Here is a 21,136-nt window from a genome sequence, read left to right on the forward strand (position 1 = left end):
GTAAAATGGGAATATGACTTATGACTATAGTAGAAGCTGCAGGTCTGATCCGCTCCCTATGTAGATATGAAGGGCTCATTCTACGCTAAAATACAACGATTCTTAGTTTCAGGTGATTATACACTAATGAAAACATAGTTATGAATATTATATTCCATTTCTGCTAATAGACCCCCCGAAATGTTACACACTGTTCCTTTAATTATAGTGATGACAACATATTCATATAACAGCAACAGAAGTCTCACTTCTTCCTTCGTACAATGCAACAAATGTTGCACTGAAGATATGTTCAGTATAATCTGAGAGCAGAAGCATGATAGAAGACCTCTACAGAAGCATCCAAACACATTTAAAGTTCCCTAGCATCCTCCTGTGTAATGTGTTAAGACCCTTCCAGTATCTTGTCTTACCTCATCCTGAGTTTTCACCAGAGTGTCAATGGTACGTTCGCCTGTCTCACCATCGATCATCATTTTCCTGATCTACAGGGAGAGACCAAGAAACACAGTATATTGTACATGTAGTTCAAGCATCACTGGATCTGAAAACATTCTGTTTCATAACATCATGCAGACGAGTTAGGGACACTAAGTAAACCACTTGCAGCTGGTCATGAGAGCTTTACGAGGAGACATCTGGCACCTGAATACCTGCCTGGATTTATATCCACCTCTGTACCTTTGCTCGAGTGTGTGTGTGTGTGTGTGTGTGTGTATGGCGGGGGGATTTCATCATGAATCTACCTCCACTTTGATGTCATTCTCCAGCTCAGCATCCAGGAAGTCAAGGGTAACAGGTTCCTGGAATTTAGGATTCTGTGGAAAAGACGATATTTCAGTCTGAAGTGTGACACAATTTAAGAATACTACACACTAACAAACCTAATGACAGGATTAGGGGTGTAAAAAAACATCGATACACTTGACCAGCTGTTGTTGTCTGTTGGGCTTGAGTTTGCCATGTTATGATTTCAGTATATATTTTATACTAAATGCAGTACCTGTGAGGGTTTCTGGACAATATTTGTCATTGTTTTGTGTTGTTAATTAATTTCCACTAATAAATATATACACACATCTGCATAAAGCAGCATATTTGTCCACTCCCATGTTGATAAGAGTATTAAATACTAGACAAATCTCCCTTTTAGGTACCTTTTTGAACAGATAAAAAATGTGCGATTAATCGGATTAACTATGGATAATCATGAGATTAATCGCAATTAAATACTTTAATCGATTGACAGCCCTACTTTTTCATTTACTTCATTTGTTTGCATAAAGAATCCTGTAGGCAATTTTATTAAATCTTTTACTAATGTAGGAAAATGTTAATTCCTTTGCTCAGATTGCACAAAAAGTGGTGCTGTGATGTTGTATGTTACAGGGACTGTGATAAATGTGTTCTTTATACTATGACAGTTTTCCTAAAATTAGATTAAAAAAATCCCAATACATTGCCTTTCTTACAGGATCACAATATATTGAATAATAACCCCCGCATCAGGATATGATTGTATCACCAGACTCTTGCCAATTCACAAACCTACTGACACGATCGATGTGAAGAAAAAAAAGAAGAACCCTTTACTAAAGGCTTATTCTGAGTTGATTGGCTGGAAGCAAAGTTTATTACGTTAATAACCCACTTTGATATCACTCCATCTATAGCCTGCTGAGTTGATAAGAGTAAAATGTAATTCAGTGGACCATTTTACAAGTGTTATTCAGAGATTGGCTCTTACTATGGCAATCAGCCATATAGAGGAATATCCCCCTGCATCTTAGTACTGCCACTGGATTGGATAATATATAGTGGACATTAATTATTTGAGCCACAACATTCTTTTGTTTTCAATTCAGGAGTAATGCCAATCATTTTCCTCAACACATGAATCCAATCAAATCCATGGTTTAATAAATAGGGGGTACCATATGGCAGCGTTTTGACAACATATCTGTGACACGAGACACAGCTGAATCAGATTTGATACAAAGTGACACTGGACCCTATTAATGTCCTCTCTTAAAAACCCTATACGTCTGAGTGGCTTTATGGTGGTATAAAATGGTAGCAGTAATCTAGTGCGTCTCTATAAAACAGCAGTACATGGAATCTGATACCAGTCTGTCCTCCACAGCGTTTCTTCACTCTGTGACTTGAGATGTGGGGTGATGCTGCGAGAGCATACTAGTGTTTTCTACATAGTCTGTTGACGTATGCAAGCAGCGAGTCCAAAAATCAATAAATATGCATTTCAACTTTTAAGGAAGGAAGAGAATGAGGAATAGACAGACAGACAAGAAAAGCAATAAGCGAAATACTAAATGAGTCGAGCTCCTTACATTTGACGGTAAGTTAAATGAAATGAAGCGGCAAAGGAAGATGATGAAGATGAAGCGTCTCAACATGAAAATGAGAAAAGAAAGAATAAAAGATCAAGAGGTACAACACTGAATGAAACATCAAACATAGACAAGGAAAAACAGGAGAGGATATGAAAAGAGCAAAAAATGGGAACACTGGATGGCGTGAAACAGCAACGTGAAAAAGATCAAATGAGAAATAAGGAGTGAGAAAAGAAGGGCAACAAGATTAAAAAGACAGAATGAGAGAATACTGTATGTCAGCGAGAGATTGATTGAGGTGAGCTCGGGTGTGAGATCAGAATCGAAACGCTACTGCAACTGCATAATACAGAAACAAACATAATCAAATACAGAAAGAGCCACTGCAGAGACGGAGAGAGAGAAACGAGGGAAATGTTAAAAGGGCTGAAGGTGACCATCACTATTCACTCCATCTCCCATTTGGCTGATTCAATGAGACAGTGAGTGATAAGCCTTCACACACACACACACACACACAGTGCAGAGGGTTGATGGGAAAAATAACAATGCTGTCTTGCTTGAATACTAGACTGAACTGAGATAACTCTGACAATGCCTTTGTGAGTATTATAACAGTAAGGTTGCTCTCAGCTTGACCTGAAGTCACATTATCAGTGATATCTGTTACAAAGTATGATCTCAATACAGTCTTGTGACAACCCCGTTCCTCTTCCTACTGTATTTTCTCTAGGGACGCACCGATCTGATGGATAAAATAATAAATCGTACACTAGTAACTTGGTAAAAGATCTTCAAAATTAACAGGAATTACAATTCAATTTCATTAAACCTTTTCAAAGCAGAAACAAATTAGTTGAAAGGAATTAAAATCCCATTATATAATAGTATCAGTAGTAATAGTATAATTAGTATCAGTGCATCCCTAATTTTCTCTAATACCCACATATGCAAGCTGCACTTCTAAAATCAAAGCGCAACAAGGAGTGTGTTCATGGAAAAAGGAGACAAAAGTTAAGCTAAAATAGCCGACAACACCTGTAGAGCAACTTTTGTGGTAACCAACCAAAAAATCTTGTTGATGCACAAAAAAGTTGTTTTCTATAAAACTACAACTCAAAACAAGTAAATTTTTAGGTTAGTCAAATTAGGGATAGGATGATATAGGAGTTTATCGTGGATCACGCTAAGAAACACGATAAGTTAATCGTGGTGAATTTCTATTATTGGGATAATCATGAATATCGTCATGAGTGACTTGAAAACGCTGTCTAGCCTGTTATCATGGTAGGCTTAACAAACACAGTAATTATCATGTTAGAAAGAGCAGACTCACACAATGTTCCTTTTTTTAATTTATGCACGGACACCTAAGGATTTATGATTGTTTACCTTATTTAAAATTGATTGTTTTTCACTAAAAAGGATGTTCACTATAAAAAGGTGTACCTGTGATGCAATATACATACTAACAAAATGTAAGGTAAAGTACGTTTAAGTGCCATTTTAAGAGTTTTAAGCATATTCTGAAGATTATCGGGATAATATTGTGAATCGCAATTATTACCGACAGGAAATGCAAGTCAAATCCTTTGTATTTACTTAATCAATTCTATTTTAATTACTTAATGCTGAATCATCAAATGCCATACACCTTTAAGAACGACTTTACCCCTCATTTAGGTACGAGCTATGGACGTGACTTAATGTGACTTACTTTCTCTCGGTATCAACCCTGTCACAAAATATGCTCACAAAAACACGTGTGCACAATTATAAAAACATATTCACACATTTGTACAATGATTTCCATGACGAGAGCGATCATTACGAACGACAGAATAATGCACCATCACTTCTGTTTGGGGGAATTCGGATGGCTGTAGATCACATAACAGATAACATCCAGCAAAAAGTAATGATTACCTTCAATGACTGCTACTATATCTATTGAAAACTCTGATCTATGGGACTACAATACAGGCAACTCTACAATGCTACCTTCAGGAGCTACTTCTGCGATCTACAGTACTTCTACTTAGTCTCACCTCGTGAAAAGTGACAGCATACTTATTATTGAGCCTGAGCTTCCTGTTACGAATCCTTTTCTAGGAAAGTTAGGAAAAGATGCACAGTGATGCATTTTGGTATTTCAAAAATGTCACAGTGTGGTGGTGGTGGTGGGCAGGGGGGTTCAAAGACCTTCAAAGAAAAACATGATTTCAAATTCATACAATGTGGAGCTCCCGACCACAACTCAGTAACCATTTTGAAAAGTATTTCTATACACAACCCCACACACACACACAAACACACACAGCTTTGACCAGCGTTAAGTGTTTCAGTCTGGGTGAAAAGATTGTGAAGGGACAAACAACAAGAGACAAATCCCCTTTATTCCACAGAGAGAGAAAGAAAGAAAGAAAGAATATGCATCTCTCTCATATCTCTTATCACTGCATTAAAAGAGAAAACCAGAATGACAAACATATAGACATTTATAATATCCTGTATGCCTAGTTACCATAAACTACTTAACAACACCATCAGCTTTTTTTCCCTTGTTAGTTTTTCCCCGCGGTGCAAGGATCCACTGTTTCAGATCTAGGGAGGGGCTACTCTGAAGTCAGTGCTGGGCGCCACATGGCCACTGTACATCCTGTCAGAACCTGCTCGCCTCGGGCTGAAGGTGGTGGGTTGAAACCTCTTGTGGGGTCATGGCTAATTTTTACCGGGTTGAATCTTAATACCTGCCAGTGGCTAGAAGTCCTGCTGCATTTATTTGAGGAGTTGTAAGACTACTCAGGGCCTTTGGCACTAAAGTTTGTATGGTACCACTTGAAGTTTTAGTGAAATTGTTGGATATTTCAACTTTGAGCCTTTTTGTAAACATATTAAAATTGTTATGAAATCAAAAATGCTTTAAGTTTCTAAATGCGAGACTGGGAACATTTCTATCGCCTCCTCACGGCTCTCAACATGGCGACGGCTGTGTCACAGTGAAAACAATGGCAACACTACTGGCAGAGCTAACAGTGTAAACCTGGGCAGGAACCAGAGGGTGGGTGTTACACCTAATTCTCTCCTCAGGTAGACATTACTCCTCTTTATCTTTACATAGTAAATTGTTGTATGCTGCTATATTAATGCTCTGGATGTCGTATAGAGAACCTTTGAATGAATTGAATTGGCTAAAAGTAAAATAGTACAGTAAAAGCTACCCTTAAAAAAACACATTACGCTTTTCATCTTACAAAACTTAATTTACATAAATAAGAAAATACAAACAGCAGTAGCAGGATATATTCCCATGGTGGAGTAAATTAAATCATATTCTTGGGTGTACTACTTTAACTGTAAAACACATTATCTCTACTATAAGCCACACGGCCTCTTTTCATCCTTCATTCTTAAACATATATGCCAGTCGGCTGCCAAGTCTGCATATCTATTTTATCTCACATGGTAATGAGTGACCTTCTAGCCGACATCTGAGGACTGAGGATATCAAGTCATACTCCAACTGGAGAATTCATTCTTTTTATGAAGACTGATGAGGAGACGACACATGGCAAAAGTTTGAAAAGGACCTGCACCACCTGCTAGCCTGCATATTATTCACCGAGTGCAAGCAGTTATTGTGTAACCGGGAGGAATAGTCATGAAGTGAGTAGGCATGAAGTGATAAATAGGGCCAGATGCCATACCTTTGGCTGGAGATTGGGGTGCAGCAGGACGTATCCATTGGGATCAATCGCAAAGTAGTATCCATTTGGACCAATCTGAATGAAATAAATGAACAGAGGAGAGGGAAATTAAATATTTGTGTCCAGAAAATCACAAGATGTCAGTGCATGTACAGTATTATGGTAAAACATCTGGTAGTTGCTGTTGAAAAGTGTGTAAAAGAAGTGCCACAGTGGTCCCCAAACAACAGTATAAGAGTATAACATACAACAAAGGGGCTGTAAATAACATCAAGGATACTTTTTATTCGTGGATGATTTTATGTAGATGTTACAAAAGAACAACACATCTAATAGAATCACATCACTCACTAATTGCACCAGAGGGAAAACTGTATTTGTCTGCGTGCATGTGATCACATATGGGTGTTAAACTCACTGTGAAGCGTGGCGTGAGCTTCTTGATGTCATGCAGAGACACGTCAATCCCCATTACGCCAAGGATCAACTGATTCTGGTGCTGAGGGGACAGTATGAGAGAAAAGGATGAGAAAAAGGATAAATATATCCATCCACTACCTGCTACTGCTGACTCATCATGTGTTTAAGCATTTATTTACTGCACCTCGCCATTCCTTTCATCTGTAGTCCTCGTTTTATTGAAGACAGGCAGCGTTCCGGTGATGACCAGCCCCAGTTCCTGATGGAGAGTCGATTAGCACAAACGCACTTTTCAACTCAGGAATCTTAATCAAGTTAAATTAACACGGCACAAACAATACTTCTGTACTTGTAAAATGAATTACAGGACACAAAAAGTGTCGTACCAGAGCATCAAGGTAGACATTAGTCCACTGGACTTGTTTGGCCTGCTTGTCTGCCAGAACCATCGGTCTTCCCAGGACATCTAGGTACTCCTAAATTAGACAAACAACACGTTTTCCAGATTAATACTTCCATGAATGTTAAGGGCTGTGGAAAAAAATTTGAAAAATAATAAATCTAACCTGTGTGTTTATTCTGATGGCTCCGATGGAAGGAATCTCATAGAAGTAACCTGGATAAATTATCAGACACAATCGTTAAACCAAAACTTAATGCTACGATCACACACTGGCAACATAACAGCAACCCCAAAACAACGAGCAAAGGAAACAGCCTGCAAAACTACAGTGTAGTCTACAGCATCATGACTCTTGCTTAATGTCGAGTTATCAGACCCACAAAAAACAAAGTAAATTGACATCCAGAGTTTCTGCTTTCGTGATGTGATTCTTTATTGATTCGCATATGAAAAGTGTATATCAAGTTGCATTGCCCAAGGCAGCTCCCCTGTTTCTACAATGATGTTCAATTCACTACCAAAATCTAGTCTACTGTTCAGTAAAACGTAATCTAATACCAGGATTGTAACAAACTGCCAACAGTATTCAGTCCTGATGTGTGTTATGATCGGTGCTGTACCTTTGTTGGAACAGGCCATCCACTGAACGGGTCCTTTATCATAGTTGTGCTGTCCTACTGAGAAGGTGAAGATCCTCACCTGGAGCACAAGATTCAAAGTCAACAATATTTATCATGACATAACCTCTTACAAATGTTAAATAATATTACATATCATTCTGGTAGGTAGATAGATTTATCCCATTTATCTATCTGATTCCAGCATCATAAATGTGAATATTTTCTGGTTTCTTTACTCCTCTGTGACAGTAAACTTTGAGTTGTGGACAAAACAAGACATTTGAGGACGTCATCTTGGGCTTTGGGAAACACTGAAAAACATTTTTCACCATTTTCTGACATTTTATAGGTCAAAACAACTAATCAATTAATCGAGAAAATAATTGACAAATTAATCGACAATGAAAATAATCGTTAGTTGCCGCCCTAATTAATTTCAATTAAATGATGATTGTCTTGTTTTTAATATAATATTATTATATACTCTGAATATTATGTCCAATAGACACAAACAAGAATTTAAATGTATTATATTATTTATATATAATTGACATAAAACAAAAACAATACAAAACATACAAAAAACTATTTCCTACAGTTACTGATTTAATAACATATTGTGGTGATGTCATAATTCATCTGCCCTAACTAGAATTAATATTCAAACAGTCACAAGGAAAATATGAAGTACATTTTTCGTCTCAAATAAATGTTCAACTTCATGTGCTGTTTAGACAGTGATGTTGAAGTGTGTGTGCAACCTGCTCATATCCTCATCCTTATGCATGTGCACATTTGTGGCTGTTCATGTGCATGAGTGTGCATGTGAGAAGGTTTTTTGTTTCTCAAATTATGCAGAAAACCTCATCTGCCTTCTGCTTAAACTTTTGGGTAGGAAGGATATGCACACGGAAGTCTCGACCCAAAGGGAGCTCCAAAAAGCTGAGTCTGATTAAATCTACAACGGGAGCACATCCACGTAGATAAAAAGCAAACAATTCACACTGCAGCATCACACGCCCCACTCTGAATGTGTGTGTGTGTGTTTGTGTTTCATCAACGTACCTTTTTGTCAGCGTTGTACTTCTCCAGTATGGCCCTAGCTCTTTCCTCTCCTCCGTCAGTAAACAGCATGATGATCTTGTTGCAGTTTGCTCTGGTGATATTAGTCTAGTCAAAGGAAAATGAGAGGATTTTCTAATTAAACATTTATTTTCAGGTAGTGGCAAGCTGTGGTTGGTCTGCTGGTCCATCTCAGTGTGGATAGAGAAAGATACCTCTTCACACTGTCATAAACTATGGCACACTGTTTTAATGGCCTCGTCTAGTGTCATCATCAAGTCAAAGCTCCACTTAATCAACACTCGATGTATCTAAAAAAAATAATGAATCACAGCAATATTCTGCTATGCATGGTCTCCAGAGGATAAAGCCAATTATCTTTGCTGACCTCCAGACCTTTCCTTATGTCTCTTTCTCAGGCACATACACACTCCCGAGGGATGCAACCTTTCGATTTGGATGAACCAATGGTCTGTCCTCTAGTGCCACCCTTGTTTGTTCAATCTAAAACAATCAAACTGTGGGGTGTTATGAACGCTGCAGCTTCTAGAAACTGCTAGAAAAGGCTTCAGACTCGTTAACACTTCTTATCAAGTCATACGCCACATATCTTAACCTACTGTATCAGTATGATTTTGTGGAAGACCAAGTTCAGAGTTTATCACACATATTACTTTAAGCAGTGCTGTTAAATAAGTCCATGTGAGGATAATGCTTTGCCACTTCAGGGTTATCATACATCTGTTACAATCTAATGTTTCTTTCAGTGTATGAACAGTTGAGTCAAGGTAACACTTTCAACCAGCAGATGGCAGTAAGAGACAAAGCTCTGCTGCTGCTTAAAATATGGAGGCATCAGGTAACATCCTTCAAAACTTGTTTTCAAGCCTCTTTTGCTTTCAACTCCACTCAAGTGGGACAAAATGACATGTTTTCTCGCAACAACAAAAAATTGGAAATCTTACCGTTGAGAGCTGCTCAAAAGCAAACTCAAAGCCTTTTGTGTAGTTTGTAATTCCTTTAGCGGTGATGTTCTGAACAGCATCCTTCAGCAGCTTCTTGTTCCTCACGTTGGCTTGAACCAGATGGTCGAAACACGCCGTCTTCTTCACCCTGGTGTTAAACTGGGAAACGGAGGCAATGAGTTACGACCTACAAATTATTCATACAATTACAACATGTGTGCGTATGTAATAAATGATACACACACGCACACACACACACACACACACTCCCACCTGGCCTTGGCTGTTATCAGGCGGTGGTAAACAGACACATTCATCAAGCCCCACTAATTGCTTCACATCCTCAGAGCTCAAAGATTTGGTACCCATGGAAACAAGATTCTGCTATATAAGAACGAGGTTAGGCAGCAACACCATCTTTTTTTAAAAGGTGAGACCTCCTCATTTCCACCTCACAGCACACATATGCACACACGCTCCACCCAACATTAACCAACAGCCTGCCTCCTCCTGCACAGAGCCGCGCTCCAAGTCTAACTGATGGTCCATATTTTTCCACACATTTCATCGTTAAAAAGCTGTACAGGAGCAAACAGAAAGGACAGATTCAAAGAGCCCACAATGACAATAAGTACAAATGACAGAATAAATTATATAACAGAATATATAATAGTGTTATATGAAGGACACGGGACAGCAGCGTAGTAAACCAGCACATCTATTGTATTGCAGAACTCTTCTAAAACAATACTGCACCTCATCGATCTCAACTAATCAATGTGTCTCTGTGAGATGGCCAAAAGGGAGGCTGAAAACACTGATCTACACAGACAAGCGAGGAGGCGAAAAGAGCCCAGAACGTATGGGTGTGTGGGTGTGTATGAGTGTGTGTGTGTGTGTGTGTGTGTGTGTGTGTGTGTGTGTGTTTCCAATGAGCCTGACAGCCTTGAAGTTCCTTTTAGATTGACAATAACAGACATACACATCTCCATTGGACTGAGAGGCAATATCGCGACGGCTGTGGCTTGACAAAAAGACTGAATCGAGGCGACAGCGCATAAACACGCGCAAACTCACAGGCGCATACAAACACAATGGAAAGTTCACATAATTGCCCCCATGGAGCAGGCAGGGATCTTTTATCACATAATCTATTAAAAGGAGAAGTGAGGAAGGTGAGATGGGAATGTGGGAGGGTGAGGAGCAGGAAGTGACAGGAAGAGGACATAAAAAGAGAAGGGGGATGGTGTGAAAACAGGATTTAAAAGCAGGAGACGGTGTATCTTATTAAGAAAACTAGAAGGGCAGTCGGAGAGCGCAGACCTCCGTCAAGGCCGTTTTCCTAAGTGAAAAATAATACGTGTATTCGCTCTTTGATTTGAATCCGCTCCAAAATGTAATGTGTTCTTCCTTGGCCAATGCTACACCCATCCACCAATAGGGGGATTTCCGTACACGTGCCTGTTGGCTCGACTCGGTTGGACTCGGCACGTCAGCCCAGCACGGAACAGATTTGCATCTCCATTACAACAAAGCTACCCGCTTGAAGGTGTGTGTATGTGTCAAAGGAGCGGCTATAAAACGATCAATAAACACATTTCATTTCCTACATTCATCACAATAAAAGTCCCCCATTATTTTTGATGGTTATTCTCTTCCTCCCCATTAGTAGAGGTGCTCCTATTAAGAATATCCGCTAACAATGCTCCGCTAATTTGGAGATAAAAATTTTATTTCCTATAAATTCTTCACAATAAAAGTCCCGTTATTTTGTTATTTAAAAGCTTTTATTATGAAGCAGGCAAATCAGGAAATGTTGGGTTTTCATCAGCAGCAACTTAAAACTCCTTTGCATCTGAAAGCTAAACAGTAAAATAAAGCAGATATCTGACAGTACAAAGAGAGAAGCAGGAGAGAAACTAAACTTCAAACCACAGATTCGGTGAGAAACTACAAAAGTAAAGAGCTGGTCTGCAAAACGTCACCGCAACCCACTTGGAAGCGGGTCGGACGCACTGTGGCAGGACTCCGGAGATAGCCCATTTTGGGCGCAGCTCAGCGCGTATTGGTAAAACTCGCACTAAAACTGGTAATGGAAACACAAACGGCATGGTTTGACTCGGCACGGCCAAAAGTGCCAATGGAAAGGCCCTACAAGTTTCAAGAAAATTGGGCGAGTAGTTTTTCCGTAATCCTGCCGCCAGACAAACAAACAAACAAACCGAAAACATAAACTCCTTGGTGGAGGTAATAATGAGCTCACATAGCGTATGTGACACATCAATCTGATTAGAAAGATATTATTTTTGTAGGTAAGCAAATTATGTCAAAAATTAAGAAAAAAACTATTGTGTAATTACTGGAAAACCACATTCTTGTTTTGTAGAATATTGTTATTGGCTTTGCACACAAATACAATCTACTACAAATTCCACTATTCCCTTGTGATCCTATTACAACAGCTCGTGTGTGCGTGTGTGTGTGTGTGTGTGTGTGTGTGTGTGTGATGTTCCAGGCCTTGGGAATGGATTATTGATGACACAAGAGAGAAGGCTAATCTTCAAGCCCTAATCCCGCTGGACTCGCTGCTACTCTGGTTTGCCCACTGGACTGACGCTGGCTAACAGCACTGACACCGGCTAACACAGCTGAACAGGCTGGATGAAAGAGACGGAGGCTCAGTGAGGTGGGAGGGCGAGGGAAAGTGAGAACACAAGTGTGAATAAAAAAAGAAATAACAGAGGATGAGGACAGAGAGGGAAAGAATGAGCGGAGAGGAAAAGCCATCAGCATTCCTCTGACCTACCGCAGCTGTTGAGGAAGTGTGTGAGCATCTTCCATGACCAAATGCCAACTTAGTCCCTGGGCTACTGTTAATGAGCAGGGATTCATAGGTAATATCAGAGATTAATGATTTAGTGTCAGGTTACAACACCCTTAGGGCCAGACATCGGGCGCTGTGGGTGTGTATGAGTAAGTGAGTCAATGACAGAAAGAAACAGATTGAAAGAAAGAGGGTGACAGAGAGAAGAATAATGAGTTTTGGCAAAGCAATTTAGGGAGGATTCTCGTTTATTACAATTTACTGATGTCTTATTTTTGTAGCTTTGGAAATCCTTCCTGCTGGTAACAACAGTGCTCACCTGATCATACAGGTAGGGCTGGCCTATAATTCAATATGATAATTTATCGTCTTTCAATGGAATTTGTGCGCATACATGTGTATAGCTGGAAATATTTATTCATTTTTTCTCAATTTCACTTCTTTGTTTTGCACTAAACGTCTTAATCAAATGAGAAAATACTTTTCATTTGTCAAGTATTTAATTCACACAGGCGTATACAAAGATAGGCTTTACCATGTGGTTATTTCATATAAACTATTTATTTAATGTATTACCAGAAAACATGCAACATTGTGATATATATCGTTAGCGAGATATGAAATTACCTATATTGGGATAGAAGATTTTGGCCATATCGCCCAGCCCTACATACAGGTTGTAAACAAACCCCTAGGTTAACCAAACTTTTGGAAAAGAAAAAAAAAGTGAATGTCACAATTAGAACCAAACCGTCTGTTGTGAGCATCCATTACAGTTTACGCACGTCCCTGGGTCAACTTCGACCTACTGAACAGCTTGCTGTAGTTGTGCACACACACATAATTTTACTGTGCAGTAAAGGATTATTACCGACATTTCAGGCGTACTCACTTTCAGTTCTACCTCCAGATAAAGTAGTTTGGATAATCTAGCTAAACTGTTCACTTATTTACAACCTGTCTGATAGTAACACAGCTTTTGTATTTTACGCTGTTGAACTCATCTAACATTCCAGCAATGTCTACATACTCCCAGATTTCAGAATTTAAGCACCTTAAACATCCATGGGTGCCTTGCTCCTTCAAAAAAACACAATTTAGGGCCGTCGGTGAGCGTCCGTTCGGCCTCGTTTTTGCGGTGTGTCCCACACCGTTGGTTCTAGTCTGCCTGTCTCGGAGGCTTTTTGACTGATTCATCATGTTGAATGCGGTGAGAGAAATCGCTCTGATTGGCTGTTCAGCTTAAGCGAAAATCAGTGCACGAGAAGTGAAACGAAAGTGAGAAAAGCAAGCCAACGAGTAAAGTCAAGAGAAGCTGTTCTCATTATTCATCTTAATCTCATCTGATCAATCCAATACACGGATATTTTTGACAACGTCATGGCCATCTGGGATGAAGCAGAGTGGTGAGTGAGAGTGCTGTGAAAATGGCCGGCAAACACTGCTTTATTTTATGTATGTATCATAACAACGGTCATTCCGGTTTCTTTCAGACTACCGCTACCTGCTGGTATGGAGAGTCATTTCCTCTCATGCGGTGTGTCCGAGTGCAACTTTTTGGCCAAGACAAAGGCTACATGAGGCGACGCAGTAGTCGACCTTCGTCGCCGCTAGTTCTTTGTCAGATTGGTGTGTCTGGGCTGAAACACTGGTGGGTGTATGCTGTTTTAGAGGATAGTATGAAAACAATTCAAACAAAAAAAAGTTCAAAGTCAAAGCTGAGTTGGACTTCACTCTTTAAACTAATCTCTCTCATTCTGTCTCATTTTCTTAGACACACACATGCACACACACACACACCGAGCTCCCCGACAGATTCAGATAATTGCACATCTTTGCAGAATCACAAGTCCACCGTGAAACAGAATACATTGTGTCCAAGACAAAGGGTCCCCGGAGAGAGGAAACAGAGTCTGAATGGCTGTCTTTGTGCAAGGGGAAAGCAGACAGCTCCAATCTCTGTAAAGACCCATCTCAATAAACACCTCCACAGGCACCCATCTAAGCATCACACAGCCTTCTGATTGGCTCTTTCTGAGTGTAATCACAAGCGTGGAAGTTCCTAGAATAGATGGTCAGAGAATGAAAAAGGTGGAGAGGGAGAGCTGTGGAAGTGATTGGTGGGTGAGAAAAGTAAGAATGAAGGGAAAGAAAGTGGCGGCAGCGAAAAAGAGGAAGGTTGCGGTAATGTGTATAGAAGAGGAGGAGCGTACAGTGTACGAGGAGATCATTCGCCGGCACAAACAGATGAATGGCGGTATGTGGCGAACTGATGGAAGGAAAGAGTGATGGAGAGATCAAGAAGGTGATGAATGAGTGTTTCAAAGGTTCACTCTAGTTAGAAGTGCAGCTTTAATTCTTTTAGAAGTGGGAATGTACACACATGCGTGCACACACACACACACACACACGGGTAAAGAGGTGGGGCGGGGGCATGTAGTGCACAGTTTTAATCCTGTACACCAAATAGAGCAGTGGGTATTTCATTAAAGGTCTGTTTCAGGGTGGCCAGACCTGAGAGAAATCCATATTTCATTACTTGTCATCCATCTCTGTCTCTCTTGTGTGTGTGTGTGGTTTATGTGCACAATGTCTTCATGTGTGTATCTCCATTCAAAGTACATAAGGCCATTCACGCTCACACTCTGAGTCCGTCTGTCACTCTGCCCCTTTTCTCAGCGTGCGTCGTGCTCCCCGCCGCCTCGCACAAACAGACCACCCAACGTTCAGCAAGTGATGGCTTTAATAATACTCACATAAACTACATTGACGTAGTCGTCATCGGACAGAGTCTCCAGCATCTCGCTGACGGAGGTCCGGATCAGTTTGAGAGTCAAGCCAGACACACTTCCGCTTCTGCAACAACAACAACAACAACAAAAAATATCTGACAGCTCCTCACTGCAATCTGTCTGCTCAGTTTTTGTGCTGCGAGATTTTGGCTCAATGCAATTAGAAATGCATCTGCCTTGGGAAATGCAATACATTATGCAGCAAATCTAGGAAGGCATGTATCATAATCAGGGGAAATCATGACTGATGTGAAGGAGGTTATGGATCAATGAGGTTATAAAGTAACTCACGCATCCACAAGGATTAGCATATCTTTGGGTGAGGCAGCTCCTTGGATGTACCTAGATGGACATTAATGAATGAAAGAGAAGCTGGTCTGAGACACACACACTCTGAGTAGTTCAAAACCGTCATTTACGTCCACTAAAAGTGCTTGTTTTTGCCATGACAGGCTCAGGACTAGTTAGTATTTAGTAGTAGTAATTAGTAATTAGTACTAGTCAGTTAGACACAAAAACATGAGAAAATAGGGGTTGAATAATACAGAAGTTACCCTTTAATAAGAGTAATTTTCAGATGTCGATACATATTATATATATATGTAATGACATAAAATATTACATAACAAAAACCTCTCAAGACAAGTCTACTTACTAACTTTTTCAGAGCTTTAAACTATATTTTACAATTTACTTGGATTCATTAATTAAAACACCTTAATTTTGTAAAGCAAGTACACAATATGATTATATAGTCACAATGCAATTCCACTGAAGGTTGATAAATAATATTTAATTATCACCCAGCCCTTCATATACTTACTATACCTAAAAGTCATATTTATTCATAAACACCTACAACCAAACAAGCAACTACATAAAAGTAAATAATCGAAGATACATGTGAACATTTAGGCTTGAATTCTGACAAACATTGAATAGATGTTATGCTTCTAGCAGTTTTCTTACCATGGCCTCCTGCGGACGTCATACAGGTCAATTTTACTGGGGGTCTTGCGAGCATCCATCCAGGGAGAAGCTTTCAGAGGAGATTAGATTTGTGTTGATTACAACTCTTTCATAATTAAAAAGGGAATAAATAAAAAATCTTTCTGACACCTCTGTCGCGTTGATCTGCAAGTGTTGATCTGCAAATATCTGGCAATACGCAGTGTCATGTTCAGCTCAGCAGTGTCTAGTAGCTGTCAGTCATTTTGGGGAGGATATAAAAAGAGATTACATTTGTGCCATAATGTGCAGTTGGCTTGTTGGATGTCTTTACACCATCTGCATTATGACATGTTTTATGCTCGTAACCGTTTCTCACGAAGAGGTAAACAACAGGGAGATAAGATAAAATATTCATCTGAGATGCAAAGCGCAGAGCACTGGATTCACTTGCTTTGACAATAATCAGCTGCTTTCTATCTGTATGCTATTAGTGTGGAGCACTGTGAAAACAAGCCAGTATGAGAGTGTGACTGCCTATCATGCATGCTAAGAGGTAAAAAAAAAAAAAAAAAAAAAGGAACAAAGCGGAATAAATTTGGGGCCAATGAAAATTCATGAATATTAGACATAAACTTTTCCCATAAAGCTACATAGTGTCTATGATGACAGGGAATCTCATGAATAGAAATAGCTTGGCAGAGAAAACGCTCACGATAGCGAGCAACACTAGACTAATGCAGTTAAAGATAGTATGACTCCATCTATGGCACCCACCACATATAAAAATCAATGCAAGTTGAGCAATGGAGATTATTTATTGAGCTTATTTGCTCAGTGATGTGTGAACAAAGCAAACTCATGAATATATTCCCTGGCTGTTTGTAGTTCTGATTAAAAGCCACATGCCACATCTTACTGTAGGTCAACCAAATAATAATCGGCTGATGAGTGCACCTCTGATTTGATATGGAAGGAAACGCAGACAGCGTCAGTGTCATGTGAACAGATACATAAAACAACTTAGGAGGCCAAAAAAGACACCGGGGTTTTTCCCTCTGTGTCAAATGCCAGGCAAAAATACAAAGACTGTTTCTTGGATGTTGTTTTTCTTACCTGGGTAGTAGCGAGCCAGGCCCGTAGCGCTACCATACACCTGCCAGAGAAGGGTCGGGTCATCCTCTTTGTTTTTTCTAAACACTTCCTCCAACGACTCCGACCAGTTCAGTTCATTCAGCACAATGGTGGCTAGAAATCACGAACATACACAAACATACATTTCAAAAGACAACGTATACCTAGAAAGGTGGACATACTGGCACAAAAATATACATTGTCTGTGTGTGTCATAGAAATAGGTTTAGAACGGACATCCCCAATTAAATCAACGTCGCAGAATAATCAGAGCGGCGGCTATTTTTATGTGTACCGTTGCCATTGCGACCGTTGTACCATACAAACTAATCCGACTTATGGCAAGTCACAGACTCACTGAGATGAGATTTCGTAGCAACTGCTAAAACGAGCAGTGCTGTAATAAGTCATGTTACAAAGCATAGAGAGCCACAGAAAAAGAGTCAAATTTAACAACGTAATGCTTCATCCATACACTTTCGTCACAATGGAGGGAAGCACATTGCTGTCGCCAGATGATTGACAACTTTGGTCAGCTCATTTTATGCAACCAGTTTAGCATTAACACATGGTGGAATTAGCTAACTAACAAGCAGACAGCTGGCTAGTTAGTTAGCATGCTCTGCCATGCTGTCATGCTACACTGATAACAGAAAATGAGCCCCACATTGGGCTGGTGGCCAGTGGCATAAATATCGACGGTGCAACCGGTGCAGCACACCGGGGCCCAGAAGCTGTCAGGGGCCCAGAAATCACCTTCCGACACCGTGTTCACACTGAATCCGTTACATGCACTTCTGTTACATCATGTAAACAAACCACGTACTGTAGGCTACCTATGAGCTGTCCGCTCAAGATCAGACTGGAACCTCTAATGGGTGAGTACTGGTTTCTTTTTGTTATTATGGAGTCGGATCAGGGATTTAAATCTATAGCACTGTAATTGTTATATCTCATATGTTGGAAAATGCACACCTACTGAAATCTGTGTATGTGAGAACAATGAGCAGCTGAGTCCAGGGCAGACTGTTAGATTAGCGTTGATAAATTTGGCACGTTGGCTGCTGTCCACGGTGTTGATCTAAGGCTGGTTTGCAAACTGGGAGTTGCATGGTGTGCGCTTGCGTTTGGAGTCTGGGTCGAACGGTCCCTCCGCCTCACTCCCCATCGCTCTGGAGAATGAAAAGCTACCTAACTAACTAACAAGCCATCATCTCTGGAGCTGCGTCCGCTCTCTTCCAGGCGAGCTGCCACCACCCTTTACGCCTCCCCCCCTGACGTGAGTTCTGTTGTTACCATAACAACTAACAACAATCGCCATTTTCTTTTGTACTAGACAAATGAGAAGAGAAAACAGTTCAATGCCGCTTCAACTACTTCTATTCTATTTCTATGGTGTGTCTACTCTGTAATAATGATCAAAGGACATAGCAGTGCACCGTGTAGGTGAGCAGGCCATTATAGACTGTCCAAGACATGTGGACATCCCAGATTAACACATTCATTAAGATTCACACAGACACAGGTCTGCCCACTCACCCAGCGGGACGCAAGAGCAAATATTAGGCCGACACACCCGGCCATGCCGGTATTTAGTATCAGATACTGAGGTGTGTTTTTCTGGCTAGTAATGGGTTTAAAGTGAACTTTGCTTAATTTTATCTGAAACACTCAATAACCTATGTGTGTGTATGTGTCATTGTATATGTGTGTTTGTATGTGTGCATGCGTGTGATTGATAGTGTGTGTTGTGAGAGGCAACAGGCATTATGGATGTAATGACACAGCAGCCAGACAGCTCAGAGCCACATAACACTCACTATGATGGATGGAGACACAACACATGCTGCCCCAACTCTATCTTTGCTCTGTCTCTTTACTGCTCTTCTCCTTCTTTTCTCTTTCTTTATACTAATGTAGTATTGTATATAGGCTTTTATGTGACTGTGCATCTATACGTGTATGTGTGTGTGTGCGCGCGCGTGTGTGTGTGTGAGATAGATTGGCATCCTGTATTGAGCGTGACGTGGCTCATTGATGTGCAAAGCAAACACTGTTCATTTGCATGCATGCCTCTAGAGGGGAGAGTTAATGAAGCCTCGGTTGCCAGGAGAGCATGTTTTTTTATTATAAAAAGACGGAGAGCATGTGGTGTGTGTGTGCTCAGTAATGTATTTCCCTCATTAAGGGTAGAATTTTAAAGGGAAAAGGGAGAGAAAACAACACCACAGCCCTTGTTAGATAATGAGAAAATTACAAACTGTGTGTGTGATTTTTTGAGTGAAGACAGATGAAGACAGACGCGTAGGTAGATAGCTATCTACACACAGGTCAGTTAATAGCTATTTAAATAGCCAAATAGCTGGATAGTTACATACACACAGAAGATATACACATACATTCATACTCACTCTACACAAACAAACAGAAACACAGTGCAAAACAAGCAAACCAAAAAACATCTAACCCAGTGGTAATATGTTGCTTTTTATTGTTTTCCATTGGTTTCGAAGAGACTTATAGTCATAATATTTAATAAGCTAAACTCCGCTGCTGCTTCATAAGGGATACAGTATCCTCTAGTCGCCCATATTGCCACTGACACTAATGAATTCCCTGGCTGCACTTGGCATGGCTTTGATGCCACACTGAATCTACACCCTATGATGACTTCATCTCTGTGGGATATAACGGGTGCAATATACTTCACTAACACAACATGGATTAGTTTATTTTGAACATTAAGGAGCACATTATTGTTCACTGCTTTGAATAAGGTAGTCCATCCCCATACATTCGTTATATGCTTATGTCTAGAAAAGAAAGCTAATTCTAAAGAAAAAACTCACTCCGATATAGTGATGTGGTTCATCCAGTAGTGACAGTGTGTCAGTTACTAGTTTGACATTTTGGGAAATATCTTTATTCCCTTTTAGTGGAGAGTTAGATGAGAAGCTTAAATACCACTCTTATGTCTATACACTAATTAGAGACAGCGCCCGCTGGCTTAGCTTAGCACAAACACTGGAAACAGGGGGAAACAGTGGTTTCCCCCCGCTTTGTCCAAATGTAAACGCTTGACAGCACCTCTTTAGTTCACAATAAATATGTTATATCTCGTTTGTTTAATGTGTACAAACGCTGAGGTGTAAGCTGACTGTGATGGTGGAGGAGTGGAGCCTGGGCAGGGTGATGTTGCAGGCAAGGCAGTAGTAGAAGAACGTAGAACTGGGCCAGAGCCTGGAGGTGAAGGGCTGGTAATAATGGGGGATGCTGCTTATAAAGTCATACTATATTGGCTTGAATAAAATAAAATAACATATTTTCTGTGAATCTGAGAAACGGAGCGTCTTCTTGGATTACAGGACTAAACACAAATGTCATTATGCATTCAATACTCTTTCTGTCTCTCTCTCTCTCTCTCTCTGTTGTGTCTCTGAGTGTTGCTGTCTTTCTTGTCGGCTGTTTTGATCTGTTCTTCTGGAAGAGAAAAAATGCAAGCTTGTATGCTATCCTGAAGATGAGGAATATAGGGATGTCACGAGAGCCGATACTTCGGTACCAAGTCGATGCCGAAATTCTGACCGTAGGTACCATCGAGGCTCAAGACCAACAGCACCCCGTCATCACATTATCCCTGATAATGCTACAATGTGAACAACAATTCTGGGTTGAAATCAGCAGGAGGAGAGTTAGTTAACGTTAGCTGTTAGCTCCGTGCAGGACTGTGCTGCTTACCGGCTACTAACAGCTAATGTTAACTAGCTCTCGTCCTGCCGATTTCAACATGGGAGGTGCCATTGATTTACATTATGATGAGGCTCTATTCATTAAAAAATAGTATTAGGCGAAGGTAAACTCTTACATTATCATGATGTGTTCAAATGTAATATGGTAAAATGTAGTTTTT

At 40.2% G+C, this 21,136-nt stretch overlaps 1 protein-coding gene across 3 annotated transcripts in view; it reads right to left on the minus strand.

Annotated features, from left to right (window-relative positions):
• Positions 1-21,136, minus strand: part of LOC119487239 (voltage-dependent calcium channel subunit alpha-2/delta-1) — a 79,984-nt gene that overhangs the window by 20,362 nt on the left and 38,486 nt on the right. For 2 of the 3 annotated variants that reach the window (XM_037767947.1, XM_037767948.1), the window contains exons 7-21: positions 17,209-17,340; positions 16,114-16,183; positions 15,436-15,486; positions 15,109-15,208; positions 9,529-9,687; positions 8,567-8,671; positions 7,502-7,580; positions 7,045-7,094; positions 6,865-6,954; positions 6,663-6,737; positions 6,477-6,557; positions 6,059-6,133; positions 4,400-4,459; positions 747-803; positions 414-485 (exon numbers count right to left, since the gene is read on the minus strand). In XM_037767947.1, the coding sequence (XP_037623875.1) occupies positions 414-485; positions 747-803; positions 4,400-4,459; positions 6,059-6,133; positions 6,477-6,557; positions 6,663-6,737; positions 6,865-6,954; positions 7,045-7,094; positions 7,502-7,580; positions 8,567-8,671; positions 9,529-9,687; positions 15,109-15,208; positions 15,436-15,486; positions 16,114-16,183; positions 17,209-17,340 (1,256 nt within the window). Of the gene's footprint in view, positions 1-413; positions 486-746; positions 819-4,399; positions 4,460-6,058; positions 6,134-6,476; positions 6,558-6,662; positions 6,738-6,864; positions 6,955-7,044; positions 7,095-7,501; positions 7,581-8,566; positions 8,672-9,528; positions 9,688-15,108; positions 15,209-15,435; positions 15,487-16,113; positions 16,184-17,208; positions 17,341-21,136 lie in introns of all 3 variants that reach the window. The other variant, XM_037767949.1, reaches the window with a different exon arrangement.

Source organism: Sebastes umbrosus, chromosome 4 (genome assembly GCF_015220745.1).
Source record: "Sebastes umbrosus isolate fSebUmb1 chromosome 4, fSebUmb1.pri, whole genome shotgun sequence".
NCBI classification, from domain to species: domain Eukaryota; kingdom Metazoa; phylum Chordata; class Actinopteri; order Perciformes; family Sebastidae; genus Sebastes; species Sebastes umbrosus.